At 39.2% G+C, this 16,783-nt stretch overlaps 1 protein-coding gene across 1 annotated transcript in view; it reads right to left on the bottom strand.

Moving 5' to 3' along the window:
- Positions 1–16,783, bottom strand: part of AVEN (apoptosis and caspase activation inhibitor) — a 176,063-nt gene that overhangs the window by 128,009 nt on the left and 31,271 nt on the right. Inside the window, exon 2 of the mRNA XM_073348840.1 lies at positions 11,136–11,322. Coding sequence (XP_073204941.1) covers positions 11,136–11,322 — 187 coding nt within the window. The remainder of the gene's footprint in view (positions 1–11,135; positions 11,323–16,783) is intronic.

Raw genomic sequence — 16,783 nt, 5'->3', positions numbered from 1 at the left:
GAGACCCAAAAGCAGATGGTGAGAAGGCAGTCAACAGTAATTTTAGACACTGGAAATGAGATCAGCATCATCCTATGGCAGTTCACCCATCCACCATTAAATGATAAAACTAAACAATTTCTCTGTTCTACTTAGGTTCTTAGACAACACCCAACTGCAATGGTATCTGAGTACCATCTATCTATGGAAATAAAGTTTGCTACTAAATACTGTGTAAAGTATTCTAGCAAAAACAAGATTTATGATCTAAACTTACAGTTTCTTATTCTTAAAGTTCTTTTGGCTGGATTATACAGAGCCAACTCTCTTGCCCTGCCTTTAAGAAAAGTCACCTAAAGCTGCCAGCCACCCCTAAAAAATGTGAAGTTAAAAAACAGAACAAAACACACACAAACCCTGCATTGTCAAAATTCTATTTTCTATCTCAACATCTACCATCCAGCAGTGGAGACATAATCCTACTGAAGCATGGCAAGTAGGTGGGGCATTTTTTAGTTGTTGTGGTGGTAGTAGCTATTGTCTTGAAAGAAAAGGGCTCAGATCCCAAGAGACAAATAGTAACATTTTAATTGGCTCAGTAATAAGCCACTTGACCACTTATTTCTAGCTAAAACATTTATTCACCATCAAGAACCTACTGAAGGATCAAAATCTATATTTGGTACTTAAGATAGATGAATAAAAGAATGAAGGCAGTCACTGAAAACATGGCAAGATTCTTCTAGCAAAGTAAGATTATTCTATTGTTTCCACTTCTTTTGTTCCTTCTGCTTGAACAGAGAGTTTTTACTAGATTGGTTCAAGACATATTCCCTGAAGACTCCACAATGGATTTGTAGTTTACTTCAGCTAGGAGCCAGTACTAGGTAGAGAAAACTGTTGTCTATTTTAAAGTTAATTTTAAATAACCTGTAGAAAATAAAAATAGATCAATGGAATCTTACATGGCAATCAGAAAATGCTAAAAAGGAAAAAAATGTGAATGTTTTACAACTCTGATTATTGATCCAAAGATGAAGAAAAATCAATGAACTGATGTATTGCCTTGAGTTGTAAATGTAGGCTCATTTAGTCCTAGCAATGCCAATATTATTAAACAGCTCCAAGGATTCCTAGAAACTGCTAACAGAATCATAGAATATCAGGGTTGGAAGGGACCTCAGGAGATCATCTAGTCCAACCCCCTACTCAAAGCAGGGCCAATCCCCAATTTTTGCCCCAGATCCCTAAATGGCCCCCTCAGGGATTGAACTCACAACCCTGGGTTTAGCAGGCCAATGCTCAAACCACTGAGCTATCCCTCCCCCCCCCCCAGCAGGACCAATCCCCAAATTTTGCCCTGATCTCTAAGTGGGCCCCTCAAGGATTGAACTCACAATCCTTAGTTTAAGCAGGCCAGTGCTCAAACCACTGATCTATCTCTCCCCCTAAGAGTGATACAAGAATTACACCAATATATATTGACGTGTGTGGTCCAAAGGAATAAACAGTGTTACTTATTGTAAAATAAGTTACAAGATCCTTCAAGTCTTAACAGCATTAAAAAGTTCTGCTTCTCATCTCCCCAGCCCTCTCCAGTTCTGCTATAACATTTTATGGCATTTTGAATTGAATCCATTATGCTATATTGGAATGCTGAACAGCAATATTTTAATGTGATAAGCCAATTCAAAATGATCAACAATAGGAATAAAGATAAGTCTTTTCCATAGACTACTAAAAACATCACCTTATTTTGAGTCTTCAGATATTAAAAGCATTCACACAATAAATCATCAAAGAGAATGTGCACAGAAAAACAACACACAAAATTTAACAAACAAGGAACACGCAAATTATCGGTGAAAATGAATGTACAGCTTGACTATATTAGAAGGCTTTTATATGCTGTAATGCAAACTTGCCTGAGTTTTACACTCAGTTTGGATTTAATTAGCACAAGACAAGAGACTGTTGGAGCCTAAAAGGATATTAGCAGCAACACCATAGAAACTAAAACCATTTCTAACTATCCAAGGAATACATGACAAAAGTACTGCTTTGACTCAAGGCTGGAAGAATATTAAAAAAATTAAATCCAAGAGTTCCCCTTCACCTGTATGAAAAAAAACATGCTTTTCAGGACAGCCCTATAATAGTTAAATGAATACAGTATATTTTATAAAGATTTAAATGCCTTTCTTAATATATATACTGTCCATCACAGAGAATTTAAGAGATTAAAGACATTGTGCAAGTAGCATACCTTATAAAAATCATTTCATTGAGTTCTAAACAAATAAATAAGAGAAAGGCTCCTGTTTCAATTTCCTGAACAGAATTGCAACACATCATAAAAAGTAATCACTTAACCAGAGAATTTAACAAACATTAACACCTTTGCAAACCTACAGGGAATGTTCATCATAAATCCTCATTTAATTAACTAATAAATGTTGACATTTCACTTTTTCATTAAGTTATATCAGGTCTGAATACCAAACTGCTCTAATTTAAGTTCTGACACCAGCCTATTTTTTATGACAGCAACAAACTCAGGTTTGAAATCTCTCTCATCAACAATCTATTTCACCAGTTTGTCCAATTATTCCATGACGTGGGACCAGGTGTTTTGATTTAGCCAGAATGGTCTAATAACCCATCCTCTGATAACAGGTACATTTAGTCTTGTTGGTATCTAAAAATAACAGGAAGTCAATCACAATAGATTGACTTGTTAAATTAGAACCAAGATACACCAAAATAACATAGCATGAATCCGATGAAGTGAGCTGTAGCTCACGAAAGCTTATGCCCAAATAAATTGGTTAGTCTCTAAGGTGCCACAAGTCCTCCTTTTCTTTTTGAGGATACAGACTAACACATCTGCTACTCTGAAACCTGACAAAATAACATGTTTTTACATAGCAACATTTAGTATATAATGAAGAGCACCAAACTGGAAAGTCCCCTGAGAACATCACCGACTACTGGACTATTTCTTGTCATACGGTGAGTATTGGCTGGCTACAGATGCAGCAAAATAAGAATAGAAAACGTATGCACACAGCTTTCACGCTGAAGCTTATGCTATAGTCATGACTATGCTAAAAAAATTCTAGTGCTTCTGTCATTTTAGAAAAGACAAGTGTGATGCTACAGAAATAATAAGAAAAATAGCTGAATGAACACGGTTACTGATTTCAGAATTCTGATGCTGCGGTTATGAATAGGTCAAAATATACTTTTATAGATATTCCTTTAACCTTCTTTCTTGTGTCTTCTACATATTAAATTCTTTTAAATAAAATTATTACATCTCTGAGTTTAACACAGAAAGCCAGACGAGCCACCTTCTTCATCCTTAAACTAAATAATGCCTCCCTCTACCTAACTTCATTTTCTTACTTCCTATGAAATAAAAGAGAAAGGAAGTTGCCATTTCCTCTACCACTTTTGTTGTTTAGTTACTGACAAGCAAATCTCCCTTGTTCCTCATCTGCCCTGTAGCACCTCAGGGCATTCAAAGTACATATATTTTGTCTGGAAGCAGTGGTGCTGGAAAAGGGGTGCTGCCACACCCCCGGCTTGAAGTAGTAATAACAAACACGTAATACATAGTTTCCATCATCGGCACCCCCACTATAAAAATTGTTCCAGCACCCCTGACTGCATGGTCTTTTCCTCAGAGTCAGCTCTAAACCAACATCCCCAGCATAGCAACAACAGTGTGTGCTGGAGATGCACTCTTTTGCAGGAGACATAATTCAACACCCTGCTCACCACTTGTGCTTATTAAATAACCCATAGCACTTTATGCAGGGTGTTAGCCCCTACATCCTAGTCCAGGGGCGGGCAAACTTTTTAGCCTGAGGGCCACATCAGGTTTCCAAAATTGTATGGAGGACCGGTTAGAGGAGGCTGTGCCTCCCCAAACAGCCAGGTATGGCCCTGCTCCTGCCCCTGCCCCCGCCCCCATCTGACCCCCCCTACTTTTCACCCCTGATGGCCCCCCCGGGACTCCTGCCCCATCCAACCACCCCTTCTCCCTGACCGACCACCCCTAACTGCCCCGTGCTGCCCCATCCAACCCCCCCTCCTTCCTGACTGCCCCCCCAGGACCCATGCCCCATCCAATCACCCCTTCTCCCTGTCCCCTGACCGCTCCCGAAACCCCCACCCCTGACTGCCTCCCACCACCCCATCCAACCCGTCCTCTCAGGAATTCTTGACTGCTCCCCCGGGACCCCTGCCCCATCCACCCCCCCGCTCCCTGTCCCCTGACTGCCCCCAGAACCCCTGTCCCTGACTGCCTCCTGCCACCCCATCCAACCCCTCCTCTCCTTCCTGACTGCCCCCTGGGATCCCTGCCCCCATTCACACACCCCCATTCCCCGCCCTCTGACCGCCCCGACCCTTATCCACATCCCCTGCCCCTGAACTCCACTGCCCTCTAGCCAACCCCCCACTGCTCCCTTACCACACTGCCTGTAGCACTGGTGGCTGGCGGCGCCCAGAGCACCAGGACTGGCAGCCACACCACCCAGCTGGAGCCAGCCATGCGCCGTGCAGCACAGAGCACCAGGTCAGGCCGAGGCTCTGCAGCTGTGCTGCCCCAGGAGCTCGGAGCCCTGCCATCCAGAGCATTGCTCCGGTGACCCCGTGAGCTGAGCCTGCGGGGGAGGGGGAACAGTAGGGGAGGGGCCGGGGGCTAGCCTCTCAGGCCAGGAGCTCAGGGGCCAGGCAGAACAGGCCCGAGTTTGCCCACCTCTGACCTAGTCAGATTTTCATTTGGCTACGTTATTCTTCCCATCTTGTCCTTAACTGTTATTTAGTGTTGCTTGATTGCTATTAAAATAGCTGCTGCTTTCCACCCTTGAAATTGCTGTACTTATCCTGGTGTATAGCTTATAAAGCACTTTGGGATCATTTGGTATGAAATGTTCTATATAAATACAAACGTAACATATTAATACACTGATTATAGAAAACAGATGTAGCCATCCAGGGACGTGCTAAGAATGACAGTAGAGTTAATCATAAAAAACCCTACAGATGTATGTAAGTTCATGTTCTATTTCAGGAGTGTTCATTTCATAGAACAGTACATATTTTTCTTCTATTCCAGCGATGGATAATTTCACTCATCCACCAATACCCACACAATGCTATCTTCACTGCAAAGTCAAGAACTCATATTAACAGCAAACGCGAATAGAATTGCACTGCTAGTTCTAAGTAAAGGTTCAATATTTTAAAATGCATTTTCCAGTCACTGTACTGAGCATATTTAATGATCCCACCCTTTTCAAGATATTAGCTGCATGCTGGCATAATGATGCAGAAGACCAACAGACTTTCACCTCCAAGACCCTACACCAACCTCAGGCCAGACCAAAATCATTCAGATGAGGTGCTACAATCGTTTAAAATTACTCTCTCTCATTCAGATATAAAAAGTAGAAAAAAAGTCACTCTTTCAATTATTGTTTGTTCCACTTATAAATGTGTATAAGGAATATTCACAAACACATTTTTCCTTTAGAACTCAATTTCTGCTGCTTTTCCCTCACATACTTATTGCTCCATTTAAAGCTCAAGAGAGGAGGATAAAGTGCTTTGTGAAGAAATAATGTGTATTGATGATGAAAACACAAAATTAAAATCTGCCTGTGAATTCACTTCTATATGTCCAAAAAGATAATTTTTTTCTCAAAGTGTGCATGGTTGTTAAACATAACTTTCCTAACTGGAAAGTATTTCTTCACCAAGTCTAAAAGAAGAAAATACGGTTTTCACTTTTGGAAATACAGTTCTAATTTAATCAAACAAATCACAAGAAAAATTATTGGGTGATTCACCTTATTATGCATGCCACAAAATTGGACACACAGTTTACTATACTCTGAGATTTTCATACTACAGAGAATCGCAAACCTACTCTAACATGTACACTAACTCCCACTTGCCAAAGGCTCTCTGTAAAGCTGAGGGCAGTGAGAGAAAAAGAATGGTTATTTAACCATTTAACCAGTAAATGTGGGTATTCAAAATGTTTTGTCCACAGGGATCCCACTCTAGGTGCACATGTGCCCCATGCATTCCAGATAAAAGTCTTTGGCCAGCAGCATCCATTGGGGCCCCATCTGCATATCCTCTCACCCCTACTCATCTGCACCCAAGGGCATTAAGTGTAGAGCAAGCCCAACTGTCCTTCAATTCCTTTGCCAATACAAAAAGAAAAGGAGTACTTGTGGCACCTTAGAGACTAACCAATTTATTAGAGCATAAGCTTTCGTGAGCTACAGCTCACTTCATCAGATGCATATCGTGGAAACTGCACCAGACTTTATATATACACAGAGAATATGAATGTGTATATATAAAGTCTGCTGCAGTTTCCACGATATGCATCTGATGAAGTGAGCTGTAGCTCACGAAAGCTTATGCTCTAATAAATTGGTTAGTCTCTAAGGTGCCACAAGTACTCCTGCTGTTACTCTGAAATTTGCCAATACAGTATCCTGGGGGTTCTCAAACTTCATTGCATCCCAACCCCCTTCAACAAAAATTATTACATAACTCGGGGGGGGGGGGGGGGGACGACAAAGCCTGAGTCCACCCAAGCCCCGCCACCTCTGGGGAGGAAGGGGGGGAAAAGCCAAAGCCCGAGCCCCACCACTCAGGGCAGTGAGGCTCAGGCTTAGGCTTCATCCCTGGGTGATGGGGCTCCGGCTTCAGCTTTGGCCCCAGGCCCCAGCAAGTCTAACATCACCTATGGCAACCCCATTAAAACAGGGTCGCGATCCACTTTGGGGTCCTGACCCACAGTTTGAGAACCACTGCGGTATCCCAAAGCTAAAAGACTCTTCAGTGGCAAGGAAGTATGAGTTGGATTAGCCTGCCCTCTAGACCTGTCACCAAATGCTACTAATAGCCTTGGTGACTTATGGAAAAGCTTTGTTCTATGGAACAAATAGTAGAGTGGAGGATTACCATCAAGACACTGAGCGTGTGAAGTTTTGTTTCTACAGAGATCAAATGGGGTTTGGAGAAAAACTCTGGAAAATATATATATATTGATTCAAATGACACCACTTTAGGTAAGAATTTAGGATGGTGAGTCCTCAGAGACACCTTGTTTTTATGAAAATAGCATAGGGAGGTCCTGCCCTTAACACTTGAATCACACTCACCCTTTGAGCAGAGGTAACAAAAATGCTTCCTTGATAAAGAGGTGGTAAAGGAGCATGACGGTAAAGGCTCAAAAGGAGGAGATCTATTAGGGCCAGGAGTACAATATTTAGGTTCCCAGGAGGGGAAATGTCCCTCGTTGGGGGGACAATACATGGATCAGACCTTTCAAGAACTTAGATATAATTGAATGTGGGAATATGTAAACCTTGAAACGGAGGGCAACAGGCAGATACCCTGGCTACACAAACCCTACCCAAGCTAAATTAAAGTCCTAAATGTTTCAAGGGTAATAGATAATCCAGAACAACAGGATTAGATGTCGCTAACGGTTAAAGGTCATGCTGTGCAGTCCAGAGCAAAAATAGTGGGAAAAGCATTTAGAATGCCCATCACTTGAGGACACTGCCAGCTCACCAGAAGGGCAGGGCTTGAAGGACAGTGACTTTGCCTCAGCCATGAGATCAATGCCACTGTATCAATGATCCTAGGGGTTTTCTATTTTATTTTTATTTTTTGTCAGCAGGCTAAATTTAAAAAAATGTTAAGTACTAAACTAACTAAACTCTGACAGAAGGAAGCAGGTGGGCACTGCTAAATTCTGTCTTGCTGCCATGACTGGTAAGAAGAATTCCATCTTACATGCATGGGCGTGCATGCACATCTAGAGTGGGATCCATGTGGACAAATATTTGAAGAACAATTATTTTTATTACTCCCGAAGTTTTCAAAGAAAATACAGGATTTGTTACTAAGAGTGAAAAAGGTAAATCATCATACAGAAGAAAAGTAATAATCTTTGCCTTCCCTTCTACTTCCTCAGTACAAAGATGGTAGTCTAGATTCTCTGGTGTGTCTAACTGTCATTGAGTGTATCCTCATTCTCTGCCTCACCTCACCTCAGCCCCTCTCGGATAAAGCAAGCTCAGGAGTGCTCTAATGTGCAGCACCTGGCTTTGTGCATTGCTATTCTGTACCCATGAAAGTTCACAGACTCAGGGGCTGGGGTAAGGTAATATATGAGCCAGCTCTGCTAGCTTTACACTCACTGAGGACTCCCCCATGTTATGGAATCCTCCAGCTGAGTGTTTGCAATCAGTCTCAACTCCATTTGTACTGTCAGGTGGTGAAAAGGGAGCACAGTGGAGCAAAGAAATTGCTGAAGAGCCTAAATCAGTCAGAATAAATAAGGGGAGAATGGGGAGAGAATGTAAATTAGTACCTACCTGTAAATAACAGGGAGAAACATATCTCTGTATAGTAGATACTGTTAAGCAAGTTAGAGGGACACGGCAATGTCTGATAGGTAAATTTAGTTGCCTGTATATTGCAACAAAACTATCACTCACTCGGGTAATTTTTCCACATTCTGCCTATATATGTAGATTCTACCTCAGAGAAATAATTGAAATGCAGAAATGATAAGGTAGGAAAAATTCTATTGCCCAGAACAAACCAGATCTCATTGCAACATGGAAGTTGAAGGGACTTCTCAATTACAATAATCTGGGTTTCCACTAACGTTATTAAAATAGAAATAAGTAAATCTTACAACTTCAGCATTTAGCAAGCAGCTCTTAAAACTTGGTTAGACCAACAAAATACTTTCAAAGACTTCATGCAATTGTGTACAATTATATTACTTTTACAAAGATTCTAGCTCTGCTAAATTAAAATATAGAAAGAGTACTGCAGATAGGTGCGGATTTATTTTTTAGTTCATCACATAACTCAGAAGCAATTCTTAACAAAAGCTCACAAGGAGCAGAATACTTAGGGATCAAATAATAATTCTATTGTATAGAAAAACAATTTTTTTAAATAATAATGATAGGACTTGATAATCTTCTTCCTGACTTTTCTAGTGCTGACAAGAGGGTGAGAGGAGTAATTGTCCCAGACTACAAAGGAACAGTTTGTTTTTTCTAAATTAGTATAACAGAAAAAAGAAACTAAAAATGCTTCTGTCATACTAAAAATATTACATATAAATTGTATATAAAAATGTTTGCTGATACGACAGCAAATATAAAGAAATTCAGAATGAAAACAGTTTACAGGATATAAAACATGATAAACTCTAAATTAGATTTTAAAAAACGTAAGGCATTCCCCAGGGGTATGTGAATGGTCAACAGTCACAAACTAGATTATCTTGTTTTAAACAGGTATAAAACAAGCAACTTCAGTTTCTAGTAATCGGTTTCTCAGTCTTTATGAATACAAACAGAACAGGCAACTCGTGAATCCCTACCATGCTGTAAAACCCAACGTTTTATAATCCATACAGGCATACTGAAATTATAATTTTCAATAACATACAATTAATTTAATAATCAAAATGGCATTATAAGAATGAGATTATACTTTAATTTAAAAAACAGCTTAAGCAAGGCTTGAGTATTTTTCATAAGCAATTTAGTGTACAGTTAAAGATCATCAAAGTTTATGAGCTCAAAATATGATCTACTTTTTTCCCTTGCATCTCTGTGAGAAATCCATATTATTCTTTTGTAAGGTTTTTATCTTCTTTTTATCTTCCCAAAGCAAATATTTCATTTGCTTCATTGGTATTTCTTTTTATAAAAAAAACAAAACAAAACAAAACAAAACAATGCCAGCAGCACAGCAGTTGTGACATGCCCTATATAATAAACTGGTTTATATGCACAACGAAGGACAAGGAATTGGTAAGTATTAAAAAGACTACTACACAAATTTTAAATTTCAGCCATTTAGAGAATTCACAAACAACAAAAATTGTTGACAATATAATTTTTTAAACAATACAAGTTGTTAGAAACTTAGTTCTTTGTAGTTTAGCTCTAAAAAGTACACAGCACAAAAGAGAGATTTCTAACTGGAGTTTTAATACTATCACACAAGAAAAATGATGAAACATCATTACAATTTTTACTGAAACCCTAAACTCATAGGCATATGGCCCATTCTACACCACAGACTAATCATGCTAGAAACAATTGTTACTAAGATGGTTCCCTGCTCAGTATAAAGAAAGATTATTTTTTTCCTGAAAGCCATATCATAACAGTTTCAGAGTAGCAGCCGTGTTAGTCTGTATTCGCAAAAAGAAAAGGAGTACTAGTGGCACCTTAGAGACTAACCAATTTATTTGAGCATAAGCTTTCGTGAGCTACAGCTATTCCAACAACGTGGAAATATGTTTTAGGTAAACCAGTGAAGGAAGTCAGGCTACCAAAATTGGCCATTAGCATGGTTTCAGCCTACTATGAACAGAGCCTCAGAAGCGAGCTGCCTCTCCATCATGCTGAGGTATTCTAGAGTATAAGATTTATTATTCTAAGATACCTGCTAATAGCCACAAGGTCTTGTCAAGAGGAAGAGTGAAGATGAGACAAATTAAGCTCTGAAATAAGATGTACACACCTCATTTTAACTGGACAGCATTCGCTACAATATTCAGTGATCAAACTAAATTAACTGGTTAAAAAAATTATTAAAACTTGTAATTGAGGGCCTGATCCTGCAATCCTCAGTTAGGCAAAACTATTGATTTCAAGGGACTTCAGCGCAAGTAAGGACTACAAGGTCTGGTCCTTATGTATTTATTGTCGAACATTCCTAAGTTGCCCCTGCTGCCTGTAGCTGGCAATTCTAGGCATAACGAATCTGCATGTTAGTTTTCACAGCTTTTTCAAACCATCCAGATAGTGTGTAACCTTTTACATACCCTTCTATACTAGCACAGTTACTCATCAATAAGTTCATAATGCTGACTACTCCATATGAAACAGGCATGGAAAACTCTTTCTGGAATAATTTTAAGGGATCCTAAACTCAATACTGGATTTAGTCAAGTGCATACAAGTAGCATTCCAAGTGCCATTCCAGAACCAAGGCTAAGAGCTAAAGCTAGAGTTATGATGAAAAAAATGTATCTCATAAATAACCAATACTCTATGTGATTTTCTCATCCTTACCTGCTGAGCTAAGCAGAACACTGAAGTCCGTTCCCCTCTGAGATTCTCCACTTTCATTTTGTGCCTCCTTCTCAGCATCTTCACCTTCATAACGGTTCCAGTTGGAGACTATCTTTCTTTTTGAATAGCCTCTCAGTTCATCCTTTTTCTCTTCTTGTGATTCAGCATCATCATCATCATCATCTGCCTGTGACATTTAAATGATGATATAAATAAGTAAGATTCATCCAGCATTTAGCTTTTATACAAACATCTCCTGGATCCTCCAACCAAAATATTAAAGCCTGCACATACAAATAGGAAGTGGCGGATCTAATTTTGGGTTATGGGATCATGACATGGTAGCGTTCAAAAGCCACTGCGATATACCATGTTGCCAATAACAGGAAATGTTTATATATGCACGCTCCACTATTTTGTATGAGCTTTAGGTAAATTACCTTTTCCCTCTTCTTAATCCCAAAGCAACAAATAAAAACTCTAAAACAAGTTTAGGGAACTACCTCTTTTTTTGGTGATGTGGTGCCAGATCTGCATTGCTAGGAGCTAGTGCACAGCTATGATTTCAATAAAATAAAGATCCAAAATCCACCTGCCACGCTAATTGAGGAGAAGCCACCTGACCAATTCCTCTAGATTGAATGGTTTGCTATGGGCAAGCAAATGTTTTGGACTGAAATACCCAATACATAATCCAATCTAATCCCCACTATTTAAAGATGAGGAGACACATTTCAACAGTAAACCATACTTGGGCATGCTTTAGTAAGGTATTATTGCATTTTTTGGTTGGCTGATGGCCCTTGGCCAAATACACCCAACACACCAAATACAAATTGCCTTTACTATTGTTGCTTATCACTTTAATAAAGAATCTTCCAAAATTCAGACAAGGCAGACCCACCTAAGCCAACTCTGGCACCATAATTAGCTACCATACACAGAGCTGTCTGTACCATTTGTTCCTGTCAAGCCGTGATCAAAATACGACCCTATGCTTCTTACTCCAGCCATGCCAGTTTTCAGAAAACTAGCATGGATTTAATTTCAGCTGAAATGCTGAGATAACTCCAAATGAGATTCTATTTTTCAGGGTCTTTTTCCATCAGCTACATTAAATACCAAAGCTCAAATAAGCAGGGCACTGAAGTTAAAATTTCATTTTGAGCTTTAAGAAATAAATCACAAAATTATCATAGCGTTAATGGGAATTGTGCAGCCTAATTCTCTAGGTACAAGGCTGAAATTTACCTTTGAATGGATAAACTTTAAAAAAATATAAATTTAGACCATTTGCAATTCCAATATAGTGCTTCACAGAAGTAAATAATACATATAATAATATACACAAATAATATATTGGCATAGTCTAAAAAAGGTTCTGCCACTAATTACGTTTACAAATTCAACGTTCAGATTACTTAAATGTATATTTTTATCTTCAAAACTACTATTGATTTTATCAAATACATATATTTTTAAACATTCCTTTTTTTGCATAGTGAAGCTTTAGAGACTAAATTTCCTTACTATTTCTACATGGTGGCTATTTTTCACCATTAGTACAGTAACTTCCTAAGACATACATCCGTACATATAAACCTCTTTCTTTCCACTTCACACTTTGTTCTCATCTACCTATTCAGAGTGACTTTTTTGCTACCTTTGGCATCATAACATTGAAATGAGAAATTATTTTTACTTTGGTAGCAAGAAGACATCAGTATTAAATGTGGCCCCTAAATATACCACAATATCCAATAATCATACAAGTTAAAACAAAACCTAAGAACTACCTTAAAAGGTCAACTTTTAAATAATGTGACCTTAAATAAGCAAACAAAAAATTTTATCTTTACACTTTTTTAAAGCAATATCTCCAAATAGCTGCAACTTTAAAGGGTCACTATCAGCTTGACATCTAGTCAGTTTGAAAAATGAATTTAAAGTAGTTTCAATACCACATTTTCCCCCAAGTCTCCAGTCAATTTCATGGGATGTTTTTTAATTACATTTCCCTTTTTTTTTTTTTTTAATTTTCACTCATTTACTGTGTTAAAGACACACACAAAAATAGGAAAAACTAAATGAATGTACAAAGTTATCAAATGTAAACGTAACAAAAACAGAAAAAAAAATATTTCTCTCTCTAATCTCAGTAGAAGCAAGTTTACGTGTTAATTTAACAAAAAATAGGAAGTAAAATTCAGACAGAAGAGTGATTTTTTATTTTACAGTGTTCCTTTAACTTGTTAAAAAATATTATCATGAATATGTAGCTTGACAATGATGTTGGTCTTCAACCAAGAATGCTACTATTTATCCCCAAGACAGATATAGGGGTTGTGTATACAAACACTTTGTAGCAAGCTGGGATGTAAATCTACCTGATACTAGGTTGCAGGACACTAAATGCGCTTTAATCCACTCCTGTTTCAAAGCAGGAGTCTTTCTAGGGCTACGTCTACACTGGCAATTGAACGACAAACCTTTCCCTCCCCCCGAAAGACAAACGTTTTGCCGCAACAAGCACCAGTGTGAACAGCAGGTTGTCGGCAGGAGCACTCTCCTGCCAACAACAGAAATGCCGCTCGTTAGGGGTGGAAGTTTTTTGTTGGCAGGAGAGCCATCAAACAGCGGCTACACTGCACACCTTTTAGCGGCACGGCTGTAGCAACACAGCCCTGTCGTTAACAGCTGTGTAGTGTAGACATAGCCTGAGGAAGCCTTTGCGATTTTGCAGCTGGGATTGGGTGAGGAATGGTATGAAAAAAACTAGTCACACAATCCCAGGAGATAAAGCAGAAAATTAGGCTATTCTCTACAGGCAGCGGTTATGGCAGACGAACAAAACAAAACAAAACAAAACTACATCCTGCCCCTTTAAGGACTAAGTCATGTCAACAAAGCTCTCCAAAGGTCCGTACATGGGGGATGAAAATGAGCCAGGTTTGCCTCAGGCTCATCAACTGCACAAGAGCTTGTGCTATTTCAGAGCCCCCTTGCCCAAGAGCATCTTTCACTTCCCCTCAGACCCCATCATCCTGCTCCCTTTTGGAAGAGATTAGTGTCACTGATTCTCCACCTCTGATCCCAACCTACTCCTTTGCAAATCCCTATGAAAGGGCCAGGCAGCTGTGGACAATTTGTAGCAAAGCAGGATAACTCTTCCCACATTTCCCAGGGTACAGACACCCCTTCACACACAGATTTTGCACAATGAGTTGGAAAGGTATAGCAGCTGAGAGGAAAGCAAAAACAGTACCAGACATTTGGTTCAGCCACTTTCTTACAGACAAGTTGATGCTGATACCTATGCTTCAAGAATGAGGGCCCTAAAATGAATGGAATACGGTTTTCAACTGGACAATTCCCTGGAATCAGCACTCTCCTCTTGACTGGAGCCTAAGTATTGAGTTTTGGCTCAAACCATGAGCTAAAAGGAATGGAGAAAATATAACAGCAATCCATAACATCCTGCCTGTACTCAACCACTCACTAAGGGTGAGTCTTGGCACACTTGGCATGTACACATACACTCACACTCAACAAACACTGTGAATTCAAGGCTTTTTAATACAACTCTAAAAATTAAAGAAAGAGAGATCTTCCAAATGGAATACATTATTTTAAATAGTTGTATCTGATAACCAAGAGAAGTTGTCATCATCCCTCTTAAAATCCTCTTTATATTATCCTACTGAGAGAAGACTGAAGCATTTTATCTGTCTTTCTAGGTACTTATATGTTCCCCGCTCTTCCATTGTAGCTTGAGTATATTTCCATTTTCTCTTTTTCAGGGCATTTCTGTTCTTCCTCCCTATTATATTGCTGATATACTTTACTTTGTCCTTCTCTTGCTTCTTTTATACCTTATAGTACTTTTTCCTCATTTTCTTTTCCAACTTTTGCAATATATAAGTACTGTAACTCATTTTATGCTTTTCCTCTTCTGACTTCCCTCTACCTGCTTTCAGTACTATCTCTATATACTCATCTCGTGTATCATCATCTTTCCCTATTTTGTGCAATTATTACCTCCTTAAAACTCCTTGCAACCACATTCATCATATGCTACTTTTTTCATTGGCCCTGCAATTGCTCTGTACTGAACTTTAAATATTATGCCCATCAGAAAGTTTCAGGTTTCCTTAATCCTTTTCTCTTTATTTTGCCCAGTTATAAGGCATTGTTAGTCTGGATTTTCCAGTGGTAACAATTCTATCCATCCACAAACACGCATAGATTGCATGACGTAATTAGCCATAGAGTTACCCAGACAAAAGGTTTACAAACTGGATTCCTATTGAATATTATGTATATAGCACTGTGCTAATAAACTTTACATTTATTTATAGAAAGTGATTCAAAATAGGTGCAATTTGCTACACAAAGAACACGTTGCCCCATAGAACTTACAATATAAAAACATCTGTCTCAATAAATACAATACAAATACAATATATTGTTGTCTCACTCTTCCCTTGTACTTCCCCGTCTATCTGTCTGTATCCATCTGATGTCTCTTATCTTATACTTCAACTGTAATATCTTTGGGCAGAGGCCAAATTTCTTTTCTGTATTTCTACAGTACCTAGCACAATAGGGTCCTGGGTCCATGACTAGGGCTCCTAGGCACTATGATAATACTAACAATAATAAAACACTAACACAGAAAGTGGCTTATGATCTTAATACTTGTAATGTTTCATGGAATAAAATGGGCATTCAGAAGCTTTTATGAAGAAAGCCAAGTAGGGAGGTTGGTTTTATTAATTGAGTGGCTGCTCTAAGCATGAATAGAAACACAAGAGGTACATTAATAGCACAGCAACTTAAATTCCTCTTGGGAAGCCATATAAGATTTTAATTTAGTGCACCAAATTCATTCCTGGCATATTGATAGTGAGATTAATGGGGTTGCATCAGGACAATTTGCCCCAAAAAAGTAACAACACAGCCTCAAAAAAATCCATTTTCACAAGGGTGTTCATTCAAGGTATTTTTTCCCTTAAATCCAGAAATGTACAAGAGAGTCCTCCAATAACTTAATTTTATCAATCACAAATGGAGTCAGGTAGATTTGTAACCTTTGAAGATAATACTAATAATATTCTAGTCTTTTGCACTACCCTACTTATATCTCCTGGACATACATTCAGCCCTTCTGTATTGCAAGCAGATTAAGAATTCATTAATTTAACCTAACAAGGGCAAAGGGCACTTGTGTAATATGGACAAATTCTGCCCTGTGAAGCCAAAACAGAATGCACACTCAGAATGATGGTAGTTCAGGCAGACTTGCATTAATTTTACACTGTATAGATTAGTGGTCACCAACAGGTAGAAGCGATCAACTGGTCAATCCTGGAGCCTCTACCAATCGATCGCAATCTCCGGCCGCTAAAAGTCCTGCGGAGCAGCGGGGCTAAGGCAGGCTCCCTACCTTCCCTGACCCCATGCCACTCCTGGAAGTGGCCAGCACACCTCTGCGGCCCCTGGAAGGAAAAGGAGGCTGGGGTCTCTGTGCACTGCTCCTGCCTGCAAGAACCCCCCCACAGCGCCTATTGGCCGGGAACGGGGAACTGCAGCCAACGGGAGCAGCGAGTGAGGTACTTGCAAACAGAAGCAGCATGCGGAGCCATGTG

This window comes from Lepidochelys kempii, chromosome 6, assembly GCF_965140265.1.
Source record: "Lepidochelys kempii isolate rLepKem1 chromosome 6, rLepKem1.hap2, whole genome shotgun sequence".
Taxonomy (NCBI): Eukaryota; Metazoa; Chordata; order Testudines; family Cheloniidae; genus Lepidochelys; species Lepidochelys kempii.
The sequence above is the reverse complement of the archived record's forward strand: the minus strand, read 5'-3'. Positions and strand labels throughout refer to the sequence as shown.